This window comes from Eptatretus burgeri, chromosome 1, assembly GCF_056783735.1.
Source record: "Eptatretus burgeri isolate ZD-2024b chromosome 1, Ebu_testis_v1, whole genome shotgun sequence".
Classification (NCBI taxonomy): domain Eukaryota; kingdom Metazoa; phylum Chordata; class Myxini; order Myxiniformes; family Myxinidae; genus Eptatretus; species Eptatretus burgeri.
In genome coordinates, this window is record NC_140961.1 from 11,404,278 (window position 1) to 11,423,786 (window position 19,509).

Genomic DNA, 19,509 nt, shown 5'->3' on the forward strand with positions numbered 1-19,509 from the left:
GGCACGATATCACAAAAAAAGTTGAGGCCGGATTTGGATGAAACTTGGTGGTCAAGTTTGGTGTGTGACTCGGAAGAAATGATTAAATTTTGGTGAAGATCCGAATCTGGATAAGAGAATCATTTAATTTTTTTTTTAAAGTGATTTTTCGCCATTGAGAGATGGGGCCAGAAACGATAATATTGCATGACATTTCAAAAATGTATTGGGCCTGATATGTTCTCATGGATCAGGCATCGAGCGTCGGAGGTATGCGCTACTACCGAGTGCCTTTCTAGTTTATTTATGCTATTCGAGTGCAGCAGACACTATCAATACCAACAATGAGAATTCACATTACATAAAAGAAAACAAAACATGAATTACACATTTATGTGGTCACTCCACTGTAAAACGTATTCAAAATAAATGTGTTTCCTCTGCCATCAAAGGTGGACGCAGTTTATGTTTTTCACCCCTGTGTCTGTCTGTTTGTGAACGGATTTAGATGAAATTTGGTGTCGAGCTTGGGTATGTGACGAGGACGGAATGATTCAATTTTGGTGATTATCCGAATTTTTTTTAAAGCGATTCTTCACCCTTGGAAAATAGTGCTAAAAACAACATATACTGTAGCAGGACATCTCAAAAAAGTTGTGGACGGATTCAGACAATTTGGTGGGCAGGTTCGGTATGTAACAAGGAAGAATCGATTCGATTTTGGTGAAGATCAAGATGAGAATTTTTTTTTAAAGCGATCCTTCACCATCCAGTGATAGATCGGGCTAAAATGATATATAGCACGATATTTCAAAAAGTTATGGACAGATTCGGACGAAACTTGGGAGGTAAGTTTGTTAGGTGACAAGAACAAGCACATTAAATTTTAGTTCAGGTTCGAATCCAGATCCGGCCTATCAGAGGAATACAAAATGTAAACGTAATCAGTCTGGCGGAGGTATGCGCTCTCCCGAGTTCCCTTCGAGTTTCCAAATACAGTCGATGGCAAGTCAGAGGCCAAATAAGGAATGACCGTTTGATGGGAAATGTGGGACAATGAAGGTATTCTCCAAAGCTCGTTCACAAAAATTAACAAGTGGAGAGAAAATAATCCCACCTTGTAATGTTAAAAGACGGAAGAATATATAACATGTACTCCTGCAGTGAAACTTTCATAAAACAATACAAGAGTGATTCGTATCAGTTTCATAAAACATCCATTTTTGTGCACAGGTTGACCAAAGCACTGCATAGGTTCATGACGAGACAAAGGGAGGAATTAGCTGTGATTCACACCACAGTTTGTGCATGTTTGTATAATGGCCGTAAGAATGTGGGATCGACATCCAGGTGCAGGTACTCACTCATTGACTTGTTTCACCACAGGATGCTCGTTGTCAGTCCGCTGAATCAGACGTATCGAGAATATACTGTGACTGTAACAAATGATGTCAGCATGTCAAGCAGGTAAATGGTGGGTGGTTGTCTGGCAGAAATTGCATTCAAACATCACGATAAATACCAGGACTAAATTATTGGGCAGTCATGTGAACACCATGCAGTTGAGGTGCAGACCGATACGAACAGATGCATGCACATGTATAGGTCATAACATTCCAATTTCCTGAACCGTTATCGAATGTGTGTGGAATCGGCCGAAAGAATAGAACCAACAAAAATCACAGACCTGCGGCTCGAATGCTTGTTCAGCTTGGTGGAGGCCATGCTTTGGTTCCGACGGCCTGCATTGAGCACCACAAAAGCTTCCTCAATGCTATTCACGTGTATCCAGGTCAAGTCTGCAAGAAACGGAATGTTAAATAACACACGTGGTACAAACGTCAACTACAAGGTGGAATTACATAAATCAAGCATGTGACAATTTAATTAATTAATGGATATCCCAGTTAAGGATGGAATATGATGAGATGAGAGTGCCACAGAACAATCATCACGTGACTAATGGACTTGAAGTGATGAAGAACACATGTGGTCATGTCACATGACTTCAGCAAGGTAAACACTCCAAAACATTTACTGGTGACGAGGCCGCATGAAACAAAAGGACGAGTTACAAACACATTTCGATGAGGATATTTTTATTCATATAGCATCCATCTTGAGTGGATTTTGAACGAGTTGATAATAATCCAAGTCACTGAGGTCTGGAAATAGTAATGAAACTCCTGATTGAAGGAAAGTAGGTGGTCCTGGATGAGAACACCAATCTCATCCACTTGGTCTTCACGGAGGGCCGACAAGCTGTTAACGACTTTCTCAGAGACATTGAAGAGGCCAGCTTTGAGCGTTTTCTTGCCAGAGCTGCAGCTTCATCAGAAAAGCTGGAACTTTGTCGATGAAGTTCACCACAGCCACTACATCCTCAGGTACAGTTGAGCATTTCTTTGCAGCTCATGCAGAGCAGTGAATCATGCAATGGAGCTTGCTGATGTCGCAGTTGGCTGCTTTCATGAGCATTTGGAATTGAGAAAGACATCCCACATTGCAGGGTCTATCTGTCGTACATCCCACGTTGCCCCACAAGAACCTATCTTGTTCAAAGAAAGTTTGATACTGCCTCAAAGCAGTCTTCTCCCTTCATCGTCGATCCAAAGGGTGACAAAATAAGAACTCTTCCTTGAAGTCAGAGTCCTCTATGTACTGTGCATAGACCAGTATCTGAGCACAGCAAGAGATGCCAGTTGACTCAAGTTAAAATCGCAATCATGACCAAGGAGGCTTCTTTGAGTAACACGATCACTTGCTGTTGGATGTCGACTGAGAAATCACAGATTCATCGATGCACAGCATCATTGGACTGTGACACAATGTTCAACTTTTTTGAAGCATTCTTCGATGACGAAACAACCAATATCCTTGGAGCATGGCAATGCCAGAGTTTCAGCGATTGTGTGCGATTTTCTTTTGATTGTACAACACTCAGGGCAACCATGTACGAGGCAGAGACACGAGCTTTGCTTTGCAGAGTGACCTGACCACCATGATCAAACTGAGCACATTTCAGAACAAGTTCCTCCCTCTTGCAGTTGAATGGTTTTGTGGGAAAGTTCGGGATGGCAGCTCGAGAAATCTCGTCCGAGAAGGCTCGGCTTCATGGATCCTTCAGACAGCACTTTGTGACGCATCCTTGCTCTGCTTGTGCAGTACGATGAAGCTAAAGTTGTGGAGCACTCACATTATGTCCTTTTCTTTCGGGAAGATGCAATCATAAAAGCAGGCAGATGACATATTTATGTGAAACAAACTTCTCTTCAAAACACGAATTTTTAATTTATTTTATATTATGTTATTTAATCACAGAACAGTTCTGATACAAGAATAACATATTTCCTGAAGAATATTTACAGTGAATTCAATGATTAACAAGAGTTCAAGTGAGTACAATATACGCCCGAACAAGAAGGTATATACAGAATTGTGCTACTACAAGGAAAACAGCATCCTGGTTGCCATGGCAACCACTTTAGATGACGAACGTATGTCGCGACACACCGTCTCCACAGTCTGTACCTATGTACCAAATATGAAACGTGAAAGTTGAAAACTTTGGGAGTTACAGTGCGGACAGGAACGGACGGACGGACAGACGACCGGTATCACATAATACGCCCCGAATATATATATATATATATATATATATATATATATATATATATATATATATATATATATATATATATTTATATATATATGTATATATATATATATATATATATATATATATATATATATATATATATATATCGGGCATATAAAAATGATAATGAAGAAAATGTTGTCATTGGGGGGTCATGCAGGCAACATTATTGAGCATCCACCAAAATAGGGTGTGAATTAGCCTTGTTTATGCCAATGTTGCCCTCGACAGAAAAAAAAATAGTAAATTTTCTTTATTCGACATGAGATCGGATTAAAATTGAAGCATAAAGTTCACGTGTGCCTGATAAATATTAACATACTGTACAGTTTGTGCGGTCATGGTCGGCCTATTCTGTAAGGATTCACTTTGTGCTGAGATTTACCCTTCACCCATCAACATGAGCAAAAAATGCTCCACTCCATTAATAAATGAGAAGAGCACTCGGGAGAGCACATACCTCCGCCCTGTAAGGCCTGGTCCATGAGAACATATCTGGCCCAGTACATTTTTGAGACATCATGCCATATATCGTTTTTGAGAACCATATATCAATGGTGAAGATCAACTTAAAAAAAACAAAATTCTAGTATTAGGATACGGATCGGGATTCGGATCTTCACTAAAATCTAATCAATTTGGCACAGCCGTACACCCAACCTGTCCACAAAATTTCATCCGGATCCGTTCACAACTTTGAGATATCCTGTTCACAGACAAAGACAGAGGGGTGAAAACAACCTCCCTTCACCTTCGGTGGCAGAGGTAAATATTTCAAAATCTGACATTTATACCTGGCCTAAAAATGTTAATGTTACTCACTTTGTTAATTACAAAAAAAAGAAATATATATAATAATAATTTAAGCATATTTTGTAAAAGATTCCCCCCACACACACATATAATAAACAATTAGAATAAGATGCATACATGAGTCAATTGTCAAAAAAGAAGACATTGAAAGCAAGCTCCCAGAGTTCAGAATTCATCGTTTCTCTCCATCCTCAAATGAACCGTTAAAACAAAATTAAAACCCAGCATACCTTTCACATACGATTTGGCATCCCGATCTTCTGCCAGGCGTAGTGTGTTCAAACGAGACGCACTTCCCGTGTTAGCTGGGCAGAGGAGATCGTAAATCACTTCGTTGTACACCTCGTAGTAGGACATCCACAGGAGATAACGACCATGCTCAGGTTTCACTTCAAAACGATCTCCATCCACGAATATACTTTTGTTCTGCATCGGTTTTAAATCATCTGAGAGAACCGGAACAGGAGCAATGCCTTAGCCATGATTGAAAAATTGCAATGCTATTATATCAGCACCAGAGGCTGGGGATACAGGGGCCATATATAGCACCCCCACCAAAAAAGGCACAAAGGTTTTAGATGGCCAGAGATGTATTGTGGGCATTTTGTAACAGACAAAAAAAATATATTATGGAAAATTAATCAATACAAACGAGTCAATGGATAGGTCAACAAACTGCTATGTTTGATCTCAAGTAAAGGTCATGTGAAAAATTAAAAGGTCAGATGAGGGGGGCAGGGAACCCAGAACATCACATGTTTTTAACTAGAGTCAGTGTGAATATGATTTTCGAAGTGCACAAGACCTTTGACATGTTCAACCCAAAAGGGAATCTGTTCATATTTGTATTTCAGTGCATACTTGCGCAAAGTTTGGTTGAAATTACTTTAGTGGTTCACAAGCTATGATGGTACCAAAATTACTTTCAATTCAAGGTCACATGCCATTTCACCTTTGACCTTGTACACAAAATCAAATCAGTTCATCTTTGTATTACTACATATACATAAACACGTGTGAGGTTGGGTTAATTTTTTTTATATATTGTGACCGTTTTGGAAATGTACCTCAAGGAAAGCATTTGTGTGCACGTGCGACTTCCCAGAATGAGGTACGGTAGAAAGTGGATAATAAGCGGATGCTTGAATATAAGCACATATAAAAAAAAGGCATCGTAAGGCTTCGAAAACTGAAAATATTATCAACTCAAACATGACAGCATTTCATGCTTTATCGGAACATAAAACTTTTAGTGCCAGTTCCAGATGAGTAAGAAATTTGAACTTGGAGTTGGACATTAAAAACGACGTTATTCATCAAGGGCGTTTTACAACAAGGGTCGTAAAAGTGTGTTTCACGACCCTTTATTCAAGGCTGGAGAGCACAACCAAAGAGTCTTTTGCTGGCTCTTACAAGAGTCGTAAAACAACGTTTTTCATCACAATGACAATGTACATCGCAGTGAAGCGTTGCTCATACAGCCGTGAAAAGATTAAGGTTATCGTGTTTTACAACTCTTGAAAGAACTAGTAAAAGACACGTAAGAAATTCGGACTTAGATGTGAATGGTGAAGAATGAGGAAATAATTGTTCAGTGTGAAAGGTTTGAAGAAGATGGGGATTGGAAGACAGGCGTTTTACCCCCCCCCCCAAAAAAAAAAAAAAAATCAAAATCTGTTGGGACCATTCTCTGTGCAGAGCGTCGGTGCTGCCCAAGCAGTCTCCTTGGCTATTGGGCAGAATCCTGGACGGATCGCCACTCCGACACAGGATACCAGCATGCTGGTAACTCATTTTGCCACCTCGGAAGGATGACAGGTCGAGTCAAGCCCACCTGGTATTAATTCAACAGCCAAGCAGGATTTGAACTCAGGACCACCAAGCCCACCGGCCTTTTACCCAGACATGGAAAACGAACTTGATGCAAAGTTTAAACGGATACGCGCTCGAGGACTGAAAAAGTATTTAGAATTTGTTTCCGAGGTACGGACAATAAAAATTGCAGTGATGTAAAAACTGACATCTTTGCAGCCAATCTGAAGAACATTTCCCATTTTAGCAAGTCATGGCTATTTGAATATAATCTCATGTGGAAAAAAAAACGAGAAGGGCACTCGGTAGAGCGCAAACCTCTGCCACGTAATGTCTGATCCACGAGAACATATCGGGCCCAATACATTTTTGAAATATCATGCTATACAGTACTACATCGTTTTTGGCCCCATCTCTCAACGGTGAAGAATCACTTGGAAAATTTAACAATTCTCATATCTAGATACGGTCTTCAGCAAAAATAGAATCAATTAGTCCTTGTGACACACCCAACCTGTCCACAACTTTTTGGGATATACTATATACTGCATCAGTTTCACCCTATCTCTCAATGGTGAAAAATCACTTAAAAAATTTTTTTTTTAATCTTATCTGGATCTTCACCAAAGTTGAATCAATTCTTCCTTGTCACACACCCAACATGTCCACAAAGTTTCATCCAAATCTGTGCACAACTTTTTGAGATATCATACTATAGTGTCTTTGGCCTGTGGAAGAAAAAAATAATTACATTTGTGTATTCTCAGTTGTGTTCACTTGCTGCTTGTAGTTGAACGAAGTATAAAATATAATTGCATCTTTCCAAATCTTATGTGCTTTCATCTCATTGAAATGTATATAAACAAGACTGGTATCTCCAGTTAACCTTTGTAACCTTGCCTCAATGAGGCAAGAGTTGCCGCCCCCACTCAACTTCGTTCTTCTCAATTCCTCTCGTCTTCTGCTTCCGAGAATGAATGATGATCATATGTCTTTCATTTAAGTAAGTCTGCCGAAGGAACATGCCTGCTCGGGGTAAGTATGCGGTTCTGTGCCCTTCGTCTACGTTTGACGATTGCAAGGTTCGTGTAAATAAAGATAGCTGTGGATTGCTTGTATGTGTTAGATGATTACGTGTGTGTGTGTGTGTGTGTGTGTGTGTGTGTGTGTGTGTGTGTGTGTGTGTGTGTGTGTGTGTGTGTGTGTGTGTGTGTGTGTGTGTGTGTGTGTGTGGGTGTGTGTGTGTGTGTGTGTGTGTGTGTGGGTGTGTGTGTGTGTGTGTGTGTGTGTGTGTGTGTGTGTGTGTGTGTGTGTGTATAAATAGTTATTACACTTTCCAGTCTGCTTGGTTGTCCTTTCTTCCAGTGATCCAACAAAGCATGTACAGCATGTAATAGATGGGAAGTTTTTACCAAACCAATTAATTGGCTCAGCAGGTTAGCTGGTGCTACATGCACTGTTTAGCTTGGCAGTGACGAGTGCATGTTGAGGGTGTGGAGCCCAGGTCAGGTAGTTATTCCGAGTCGGGAATGTGGCCGTGGATGTGAGGACCGTGCTTGGTGTAATTGCTTTTGCTTGCATCCGTGGTTGCTCGACAACCTGTCGGGCCGAGTGTTATCCGTGGCCGGCAGCCTTCGAGTCAGATATGGTGATGGTTCCAAGTACGCACCTCGTAAGCCCGGTACATGTGTCAATGCCGTAACAATATATACATTAAACCCTTTCAGTTTCACAGGTTATAAATAAAAAGATCATCAATTAAAGGTCACATGACCTCAAAACTATGATGCATACCATCGATTAAAATGTAAACCTTAAATGCATGAGAAAGAAGGTTCATTTTTTAAATTTAAATACAAGCAAATACAACCTGTCGCTTCCATGGTGGCAACATGAAGAAGGGGGGGGGGGGAAGAGGGTAGGTGGGGAGAGAGCGTGAGGTGGGAAGGCAGGAAAAGGGGGGGTGGTGGTGGAGAGAGAAGAGGGAGGGAGGTAATCAGAATCGATGTCAATTTTGGTTCACTACTCGATTGATTTTCGTTAACAACCATGGAATCAAAAGCAAGCACTTTGGAATCTATTCCACCCACCACTATTGAGCACTCAAGCAAGCATTCCAACCAAAATGGATGACAAGGAACAGCTGGCTTGGCAAGCGAATAGTTATACAGTAAGCCGTCCAATACCACGGGGGTGAGGTTGCTGGAAAATGCTGCGAAAGTTAAAACCGCGATCGTGGAAACCAAGGGCCAATGGGAAAGCAGGGGTTAGGTTCCTGGGCTTCGAGAAAAATAGAGGAAGGTCGGCGGTAGCCAGAAATAAAAATATCACAATTGAAACGAGGAAAAAATAAATAAACCAATGTCACCCGCAGGGTGACCCGTATCTTGCCAAAAGGTGACCACGTGTGACTTCTTTAAGGTCACAATGAGGTGAACAGAGCTGCTATCCACCAGGAGCGATTCCTTGAGGAATATCTGCCTACGAGAGATTCCGATGAGAATCGTTCTACAGAGTAACCATGAAAAATATGCTTTTGCCTCATAACGTCACCAAATGACGTCATAATGTCTCAAGCTTGACATATCTAGAAAGCACTCAGAGGTGTTCAATTTGAGGTGCTACACGATATGGTTCCTAAAACTTGAAAAAATTTGACCTTGGGGTCAAATATGTTTGACCTGAGGCGCTAACCATGAAGGTTAAGGCCAATCACCACCAAAAATTAATCAGCTGAGCGCCAGACCATGAACTATATTCCCATGAAGTTAGAAGACGATCCAATCAAAATTACTCAAAAAATAAGGGTTTCGTCGACTCCCCTGATTTGTGACAGTGACCTTGACCTTTGACCTTGACCTTCAAAATTTTATGCGCTGAAAGGGACCTCTATAGGCCTCTGATATGCGAAGTTACAAAAATTTCCAATGATAACTGTGCTCTGCAGAATTTTTTATACGTGATTACAGACAAACAAACAAACGAAAAAACAAACAAACAAAAAAAAAACATACAAGCTGACTAACATATCTTGCAAAAACTTCGTTTTGGCAAGATAATAAATAAATTTTTTTTTTTTTTTTAAATGTCATCACTGCCGCTTTCGTAATTTTGCAGTATGGAGTGAAAGGGCTCGCCCATATTTATTTACAATTAAAATGGCCACCAGTCTACCAGTTGGCCATCTTTGATCAGATCACAAAATAAAGTTAGGTGCAAGAGCATGCCATCATGTACTGTGCTTGTACCATGTTTGAACAAAATCGAAAGATGCACATCGGAGAAATGATTGGGAACACATTCAAGTAACAAAATGGCTGCCAGCTTGCCATCTTGGATCTGATCTCAAAAAACGATGATGTGCATATGTAAACTATCATTCATTATCTGTGTGCCAAGTTTGAACAACATTGGTAAAGGAATGTCCGAGAAATGGTTGACACTGGGAGTTTTGTTTACAACTAAAATAGCCACCAGCCGGCCATCTTTGATCGCATCGTGAAATAAAATGATGTGAATATGTATACCAACACGTGTTGTCTTTGTGCCAAGTACAAATAAAATAGGTACGTATATGTCCGAGATATGGTTCTGGACACGCACACGAAAAACAACATCAAATCCATAAACCCCCATTTCGGACTAATAAACACATGAATGTGTATATATACATACATACACATATACTAGCTAGAGTACCCGGCATTGCCCGGGGGAAAAAAAGGAATAAGAAAGGGGTAAATTGTGTTGCTTAATAGATATCACATTTAATTTGGACACATTTCACATTTCTTTGTCGTTATCAGTGCACCAGTGCCAAGGGGTTGACCACATTGCATGTCTGACTGTTGGGTGCCAGGATGCTGAGCTTCACTGAGCTGCCGGTCCGAGAGGCAGCCACATACAGCTGGCTGTGGGAGATGCACGGGACAGAGTTCGACACCAATTGCCTTGTACGTCTGACCTTGAGCCTTGTTGATCGTCATTGCAAAGCATGGCTTGCAGAGAAACTGGAGTCGACGAAACTGGAAGGGCAGCTCGGAGTCGGACAGAATGAGCGGGATCCTCGGCAGAAGGATGACTTCTCCTTTGTATAGTCCACAGGCCTCAGTGACATTGGCATGCAGGTGGGTTATGATGCAGTGTGTGCCATTGGTGGTCTTGGGTGGCTCAATGTTTCACAGGATCATGATAAGGACGACCTTGCCATCGCTGCAGCACACACCCTTGGTCTCTCCCTTGAACTTGGTAAGCAGAGCAGTGGGTGCAGACTTGGTCCATTCAGCGGATGTCTGCATGAGTTGTTTGGTCAGCCGGGTCATACGTGAATGCCATCCTGTTGGCATTGTTGTGCTCTTGTGCCAGTGCCAGGGCCAGTGCTTCTGCATTGCGGTGACGCATTGCCTCAAGTCTTGCATCACACTCTTCCTCAGTCTCATTTGCTCGCCACTGTTGTTGCTGATGAGCCTGTTCATTTCGCCTGGCACTTGCTCCTCTTCAGTCTCTTCGTGTGTTTTCGCTCAACTGCAGTTGCCTTGGGACAAATGGAGCTCTTCCTTTTTCAGGGAATCTAAAATCAGTCAAATTTTGATCAGAAACTTTGTAAACGTTCGCTGGTCTGTCCATTCACTGGTCTGTCTTATTTTGATCAGATTGTGAATAAAAAAAAGTCACGACGTGGAAAATCAATGAATTGCAGCAGAAAAATTGAAGACGGCAAAAAAAAAAAAAAAAAAAAAAAAACCGACAAGTTTTTTTTCGGTTTTTTTTAAACATCGAAAGTGTGTTATAGCCCCTCTGAGACGTGCCGATTCCAAATATGGCTTTAGTTTTGTTCTGGTATGCGTAGGTCGAGATAAGAAGACAAGCAGAAATACACTACTATTTTATATATTTAGAGATACATACACACGTGTGTGTGTGTGTGTGTGTGTGTGTGTGTGTGTGTGTGTGTGTGTGTGTGTGTGTGTGTGTGTGTGTGTGTGTGTGTGTGTGTGTGTGTGTGTGTGTGTGTGTGTGTGTGTGTGTGTGTGTGTGTGTGTGTGTGTGTGTGTGTGTGTGTGTGTGTGTGTGTGTGTGTGTGTGTGTGTGTGTATATGTGTATATATATATATATATATATATATATATATATATATATATATAAAATAAAATAATATACATATACATATTGTTGTGGTTCTGGAAAGCATAACCCTCAAACACCAATAGCAGCCAACATACAGTGGTCCCCAGTCAATTATTTCATTAATGTATTCAGATAGTCCCTTCCTTCTCGTCTCGTGGGACAAAAGAGACAAGTGCGTTGTGTAAATCTCATAGTTCGGTCTGATTAAACCTCTGAACCTCATTCCTACTCTGTGTTTATCGCTATTCCTGAGGTAAATCCAAGCAAGGGGTCCTCGCGAGGCCGGCAGGCACTGCGCTCAGACACCCATCGGTAAAAACCACAGCCACGCCCCTCGTGTAAGAATGCGTCCTCACAAAAGACCAGGGGCAGCAGTAGAAGCCAACAATAAACACCAGCGCTGCATGGAGCACGTGCCCTTCAGCAACAACCCCCCACCCACTGTTCAGGTGATCAGAGGCATAACCAACACACTATATGCTAACAACATACAAAATGCACACGGTGCACTCTTCAATCCAAATCTCCATTAATATATGTCCTCTTTTCAATCCAAATCTCCATCTAATAATTATATCCAATCCTTTCCTTCAATTCCCTGACACAGATCAGGGCTGGCATCATGCATGCCATCGCCTCTGATAACCGTGAACATCATGCTCGATGACAGGCGGACCCGCGCGCTGACCACATGTAAAATGGTGGACCCGCGCGCACTGCACGGGCATGCTCGATGGCAGGCGGACCTGCGCACTGACCACGTGTACAATGGCGGTCTCGCGCGCAGCCCGTGATACTTTATCATCGTAAAGAACGGGACACGAATAACACACATCTTTACAATAACATCTTACAGTCGGTCTTCGCTCACCACGACAGCCACAAATGTCTCCCACGGACGACAGACATCCTTCCGCATCTCCGCTTCGATGGAGCTGCAACAAGGGAGAGGGATGCTGTGCGGCCGGATCGCTCGGGCCACGTGGTGCACCACGGAGCAGGCACATTAACCGGCGCCAACCGCGGGTCAGGGCACGGGGTTCGGTGCAAGGAGATTCATATCACGGGTTTCGGTGCAGGGCGATTCGTGTCACGGTGCTCAGAGCGAGTCAATTCCGCAGCTTGGAACCATCTGGCCGGAAGTAAAGTGGAGCTGCTTCCGGTCAGGGCGGCCGGCGTCCAATCAGAGCGCCCGATTCGGATGACGACATCACTTCGGGTCGTCACGCCCGCCCGCACCTCAGGATCTATGAAAGCACGGGTCAAGGAGCCGCTAGTTGTCGTCGTTCCTGGTATGTTGTTCCTGCTTGTCGGGCCTGCCCATCATTCCTGTCTGGCTTGAGATCAACAGTCCGTCCATTCACCTGATGGCTCTGCCATTATTTACAAATTCCCCTGCTGACTCCGCCTTCACCACCTCGTCGTCTCTCCACCCAAGTCCCTCCCTTCAAGCCCGACAGTCGCGTCTCATTCTCTGGACCGACGCGAGTTGCACGGAGCAAGAGACGCGCCAGCTGTCAAGGAGGTATCGTCCAGCGGAGCATCCCCCCAAAATGTACTGGTGGTACGATCGGGCAATCGTGCAAGGTATCGAGAGACCGTTAGCCTCATGTCCTCTACTTTTTTCTCAACTCCTCTTCATTGAGGTCTGTGTCCTAGCACCTGTCCTCGCTCAAGTTAAGATTGTACAATATAATTACATCGGGATAACTCTGCTCTGTGTCTGCTTTTGTAAGTTGCTTGTATTATTGCCACACCTCACATTTCTTCAAATCTCTGCTTACACACCACAATAAAAGCTCTATTCACTGTGCCACATAACTTTCCTCGCCTGCCTGTTAATAAATCCTTTGTAAAAATGTTCCCAGCTCGTTTTTGTCTGTTCTTTCATCGATCCAGCATGGTCCGTATCCTAGCCTAGCCGGACCTTTATTCCCAACGATCTGTTCCTTTTAACCAGTACGTCCTTGGCAGTGTCGCTCGGCTGCATCCAATCCAGTAATGTGATCCGGTTTGGAAAAGGCGTAGCGAGGGTGTGTCCCCCGGTAATTATATCACGCGATTAATTAGGTAACCCGATTAACCCATAGACGGGAGGATCCGAGGTCACGTGGTTGAGTTGACGTTCACGGTCGGTTAGCGACCCGCCGCGTCACCGAATAATTATCAGTGTGTGACGGCCTGCAATTCCAGGGAGTCTGGTGGGAACCCGAGATGGTTTTGGAGTTATGGAGGAGACACACTATTACTAGAGATGACTGGTTATATTTATTTATACAGATGTATGTTTGAAAAAAAAAAAAAAATCTGTCGTCAACACCCGACCCCCACCCAACCAACCCAAAAGGGTAATATCATAGGTAAAAAGCAAAATACAACACATGAAGTGGTGATGTCAGGAAAACATCCCCAGCTCATTTCATCAATTGCTTTGATTTACGTCGTTTCGATATTCGTCACTTTTCAGGAACACATCACCACGATGTAAACCGGGGGTTCGACCATCTTGCAAGATGTGTACGCACCTTGACTCTGAGCACTCAAACCATCTTGAGAACTGCATGCACCGAATGCTGTGATGAACTCTTCACCACTAGAGTATCCCTGAATATTAAGAACAAACAAATAGTCCGAATAAAAACACTGCACACACACAGACAGAAGATAAACCATGTGAAGAAGCTGAAGATTTGAACCAGACAAAGAAATGCAGCTCCCCAAGACAAACAATAATGTTAAGACAATGCCCAAACCAATGAAACCCACAAAACAAGTAAAGTAACACCATCACTGCCAAAGTCATGGTTAAGGATTACAGCTCCACCTTCTTTGATGCAGCTGCTGCAAAAATGGCCATTTTGGTGGCCTTTTCACTTTTGATTTGTTGATGAGACAGTGCAATCGCACCGCAGCTCATGTGTGGATGCCATTTGGGATGATCATCTACGAGACCATGCAGACTATTGAACAACACAGAAAGTGCTCGTGGAAGCAGGCCATAATTTCCAGGTACGCCTAGCATTAAATGACAAAAACAAAATTTCATTACAATACATTCCAGATACAATAGTACAATAAGGCGTATTCACTCAAGGTATTCATTTATTTGGTTGGGGTAGGTGAGAGGGGAGAAAGAAAAATGGAAGTCAAAAACAGAATGATGCAGCTGGGATTGACAATAAATACAGAAGCTTGTTAAACATTCCAGTTGGCCTGTATGTGCTCCCACCTGACCCCCAAACTCATGACGAATGCAAGTCCAGGGTAAAATTTCAATGCACATTTGTCTCAATAAACAAAATTTTGTCCAAACAATTCATGTCAAGGTATAAAGGTCTACCAATGTCTGTGATTAGTAGGTGTGTTCCACTGAAAGCCTGGATGTATCAAAAAATATGTATATAATTTTTTTTATAAAAAGAATAAGAAGGCGCTTCCAACCAAAAGTAAAAACTCGATCGATTCCGCGAACTTGTGCAAAAAAAAAAAGCGAGAGCAGACCCAGACCCAGTCTCACTTTTTTGCTCAAATTAGCAGAATCGATTGGGTTTTTACTTTTGCTTGGAAGCGCCTTTAAAAAAAATAAAATAAAATAAAAAAAGTGTAATCCCAACCGCGTGCATGCACACTTTTTTTTGAAAAAAAAAAAAAAAATTATATATATATATATATATATATATATATATATATATATATATATATATATATATATATATATATATATATATATATATAATTGGTGTTGACCGTGTCCAATGGGGATCAGTGGAGTGCTTGTCAGACTCATGTTTCGATTTTCCCGCTTGTCACATCACATGCCTTCTCGTTGAATGAATATATATATATATATATATATATATATATATATATATATATATATATATATATATATATATATATATATATATATATATATATACATACATATACCTTCATATATAAACATATATGCCTTCATATAAAGAGGTTCAGTATTAATATCAGCACATCACATTTTGACAGTTCACCACTACTCAATAATAAAAATGAACACCAGACACTTTCTAATGGAGTAAAAGTGCTCAACGTTTGGCCACTAAATTTTGCAACCATGATTGGCCTTCTTGGTTTTCTCAACACCAGACGAGTGTTCGGACAAAGACAGCACAATATTTACATTTTCCTGGTGCATTAATCGCACAATATCACAGCACCTCGGTAACGACCGATTTGCCTCTGGGCTGACCGCCCCTTTGTGTTCCCAGTCCACAAATTATTTGAGCAGTCTGTCTGAGAGAGGAAGGCCTGCTCCCTCCCTGTAACCCAACAACTCCACAGCCACACCTCCCCCGTCCTGACAAGCAATATGAGCACTACATCTTACTGAGTACCACGGTAACTTGTCATTTAATGAATTATTCGTCTCTAATAGGTCGTGAAGTGAGGTCAAGTTATGTTAGGGTGACTGAAAATGTGCCCTGGGAACACAACCTCCACCCCATTATAAATACCAAGTCGATGGGAAAAAGTAGACTCGCACGGCAAAAAATAAAAATAAAAAAAATACGGTACATGATATATATATATATATATACATATATATATACATATGTATATATATATGTATATATATATATATATATACATATATATATACATATATATATATATGCATCATAACTGGACGTCTTTGTATGGGGTTTGAAAATATAACCCACTGTGCTCCATTAAACCATCACAAACTCAATTTCTACAAGTGTGGAAGAAATCACCAAAAAAAATCTATTTCACAAATTTAACCATAGTACAAGCAATGTCCGGGGAGGCCTCACCTTGTACAGTGTACGTTTTTCCAGAGTTGGTCACCCCATATGTAAAGACGAGACAGTTTTGCCCCAAAAGAAAATTGCTCACAAGTGGCCTCACAGTCCCATCGAACAAGCACTTTTGGGTCGTGTCAGGTCCAAAAACCTACAAAAACACACATTTGAACAAAAACAGTCATCAAATAAAGACCGACTCGACAGAATGTTAGTGTAAAAAAAGAAAAAGAAATTGCCAAAAATCTCCTACAAGATAAAAAAAAAAAAAAAAAAAAAAAATCAGGAAGGGGCCACATTTACCGATAAATGGGTAATAAAGCAGCCTTCCATAACCTTGAAAGCAGGTAATCACCCCCTGCTAGGTTGTCATCTTCATTTGGGTTTCAGGAGGTTGGAGGAAGTTCTCCCAGAACTCAAAATCTCCACCTGCTTTTTGGTAAAGGATCATGATTCATGAACCAAACTGAAACTTCGCTCTCATAGCCTCGTTACAAGGGCCCTTTTCAAAATCTTCACTGAACCTGACAGCCTCCCGGAATGACTTTCAAGGAATCAGTAAGCGTTTTCTTTACCATGCCGGTAGTTCTGACCCTCACTGGTAAAATTACAGCTTTCTTCGATTTTCAAGTCCTCGACCTCATTTTTCAGACCTGGTATTTGGTCATTTCCCGATTTCTGTGGCAGTTCATCCAAAGTTATTGGGAAACTTTGAAACTGGGAAAAATGAAACTTTGATCAACTCAACAATGCTGACTTTTCATCTCTGTGTTTGAGCACCATGTCTGGCCGCAATGCTTTGTTTGCAATGCCCACACTTGACGGGATCATCTCATAATAAGTGAGCATTACTTGTTCGTTTTCAAGGATCCGAGTTGGCTTGTGTTTCCATGATTGTTCTGGGACCGGGATGTTGAAATGTTTACAGATGTGCTGGTGGATTACTCCACAGACGGTCATCACTTTCTGTGTACAGCTGTTCCGACACAAGTTTATTTTTATTTTTTTTAAATCATGAAAGGAGGCGACCGATACTTTGTTTCTTCCCCACAAAATCGGCATTTGTCCGATTGGCTCAATACCACCATTTTCTTTCAGGCATTAATGTTGTGTCCTTGGTTTTGAGCATTTATCCCAATTAATTACACTCTTTTTAGCCACTCTGCCAGAGTAAATGTAAGCAATTTTAAAGGAACTTTTAGGTTTAGGTCATCACCTAAATTTACCAAATAGAAAATCAACACTTGCAATGAATGAATGGGAATTTGTTTTCCATTTTAAAGGATATTAAAAACATGCTATGCACACCTGGAAGGCACATCGAGAAAAGGAAGAGTGGACAAAAGGAAAAAGAAAAGAAACAAAAAAAAGAGTAGGGAAGTAATAAATTACCACAAAAGGAGGCAACTCTTGATAAGTTTGAAAAAAATAGCCCCTTTGGGGCCTGATGGTTATTCCCCCAACAGTCAGGGTGAAAAAAAAAAACCAAAAGAGGTATTCGGGGGAAGGGACATTGATGCCCCCACCCCCCCCCCTTTCCTGAAGTGATACAGTCACGGGGAGCACCACATGAGTTAACGGCATGGTCCTTATGTTTCATAAAGAGTTTGGTGGCAACTAAAAATGGTTCGCACGCGTGATGTCCGGCAAGAACCACGGAAACCTGTGTATACAAAGTAACTTGGCAAATGTTTCAATTCCTCCGATTACCTCTGGCACCAAAAGTGGACAGAGGTAATGTTTTCGCTCCTATTTGTCTGTCAACAGGATATAAAAAGCTTGTGGGCAGATTCATAATCAAAAAAAAAATTATAATAAATTGTTGGACACTTTGGGTGTCTGACAAGGACCAATTGATTAGATTTTGGTGACGATACAGATCCGGATTCTAGAATTTACCAAGTGATTCTTCACCATGGAGTGGTGGGGCCGATAACGATATCTCAAAATGTTGTGGACGGATTTTGACAAAAACTTGGACTAATTGGGAAGGTGACAAGAACAGGCCAATTTGGTTAAGGTCCGAATGCAGATCCAGCCCATCAGTGAGATACAAAACGTGAACCGTTCAGCCTCTCAGGAGGTATGCGCTCTCCCGAGCGCCATCTTAGTTCGACACTTTAACGTCGATGCACTTGACTTCATACAAGTAAAGTGTATAAAATGATTTGGTAACAAGATCATGCATATTTTACTTTTCCTTTTTGTTGCGCTCAGTATCGACGACAAGGAGGATATACAGCTGGTATAGGGCAATATTCATATTGGGAAAGATGAGCAAAAGCACGGGAGCACAAGTATTTAAGTGGAATTATGAAATCACCACAATCAGTTTTGTTTTGGTTAAAATTGACCGCTTCGCTGCAATTCAAAGTGAAACCCCTTTGACACTGGCCACTGCAGGACATTAACGTGCAGCATATAAGGACTGCAGACACAGCCACCTGAGGGCTGGATAATAGCTGGCCAAAGACAACGATCCAATCCCTCTTCACAAAACCATGGCAACTACAATGGTCATCGATGATGCATGCTGTAGACAGTAAATTTGAAAACCGCGGGTTCAGAATAACATCTTCGGGAGACTATGCCAGAAGTGAGTCACGATGCTGCAATCACCGAGATAAAGCATTAGCCTCACGTTCTTCAATGTGGAAGTCTCCTCTGAATAAACACCGAAAAATAATGGCTGTATTGCACACCGATTGTCCTAATCTTTTCAGTACTCACACGATTGAAGGTAAAACGCCGACTTGTTTTTGGCCTTTGGGCATTTGCCTCTTTTATTCTCTCCAAGATCACACTTCCGGCTCCTTCAACATGCACGCACTGAGGACGAGAAAAAAAAAACAAACAAAAAAAAAAAAACTTAAAAAAAAAAACTAGAACTGCCACTTTACAACTGCTGGCAGTGATGACCGGGTACCAAGACGTCCAACTTTGACAAGTTACAGAACGAGTAACATGCCGCGTTCATTGTATTTATTACGTACACAGTTATCCCTTTTTCCTCAACACAAAGTCGGTATTAATCAAATTGGTATTTCAATAACCTGAACAAAGTAATAAATGTAAAGATTAACAAACAAGATTAAAAAATAGCAATAAAAATTACCCAGCCTTGAAGGCTTGGTACCCAAATTAAAAATAAATAAATAACCCCCACCCCCCCCAAAAAAAACTGGCAAGTATACACTACCAGTCTACAGTTTTAGAACACCCCCATTTTTTCCAGTTTTTACTGAAATTTAATCACTAACATTTCAATGTACTCTGAAATTAAAGCAATGAACAAATAAACAATTGCAGATAAAGAAATC

At 41.4% G+C, this 19,509-nt stretch overlaps 1 protein-coding gene across 7 annotated transcripts in view; it reads right to left on the reverse strand.

Moving 5' to 3' along the window:
- Positions 1 to 19,509, reverse strand: part of LOC147033866 (uncharacterized) — a 113,294-nt gene that overhangs the window by 81,682 nt on the left and 12,103 nt on the right. For all 7 annotated transcript variants that reach the window (XM_085872042.1, XM_085872044.1, XM_085872040.1 and 4 more), the window contains 7 exons: positions 18,920 to 19,018; positions 16,202 to 16,340; positions 14,215 to 14,405; positions 13,916 to 13,994; positions 4,681 to 4,896; positions 1,667 to 1,778; positions 1,344 to 1,415 (listed from right to left, as the gene is read on the reverse strand). In XM_085872042.1, the coding sequence (XP_085728168.1) occupies positions 1,344 to 1,415; positions 1,667 to 1,778; positions 4,681 to 4,896; positions 13,916 to 13,994; positions 14,215 to 14,405; positions 16,202 to 16,340; positions 18,920 to 19,018 (908 nt within the window). The remainder of the gene's footprint in view (positions 1 to 1,343; positions 1,416 to 1,666; positions 1,779 to 4,680; positions 4,897 to 13,915; positions 13,995 to 14,214; positions 14,406 to 16,201; positions 16,341 to 18,919; positions 19,019 to 19,509) is intronic.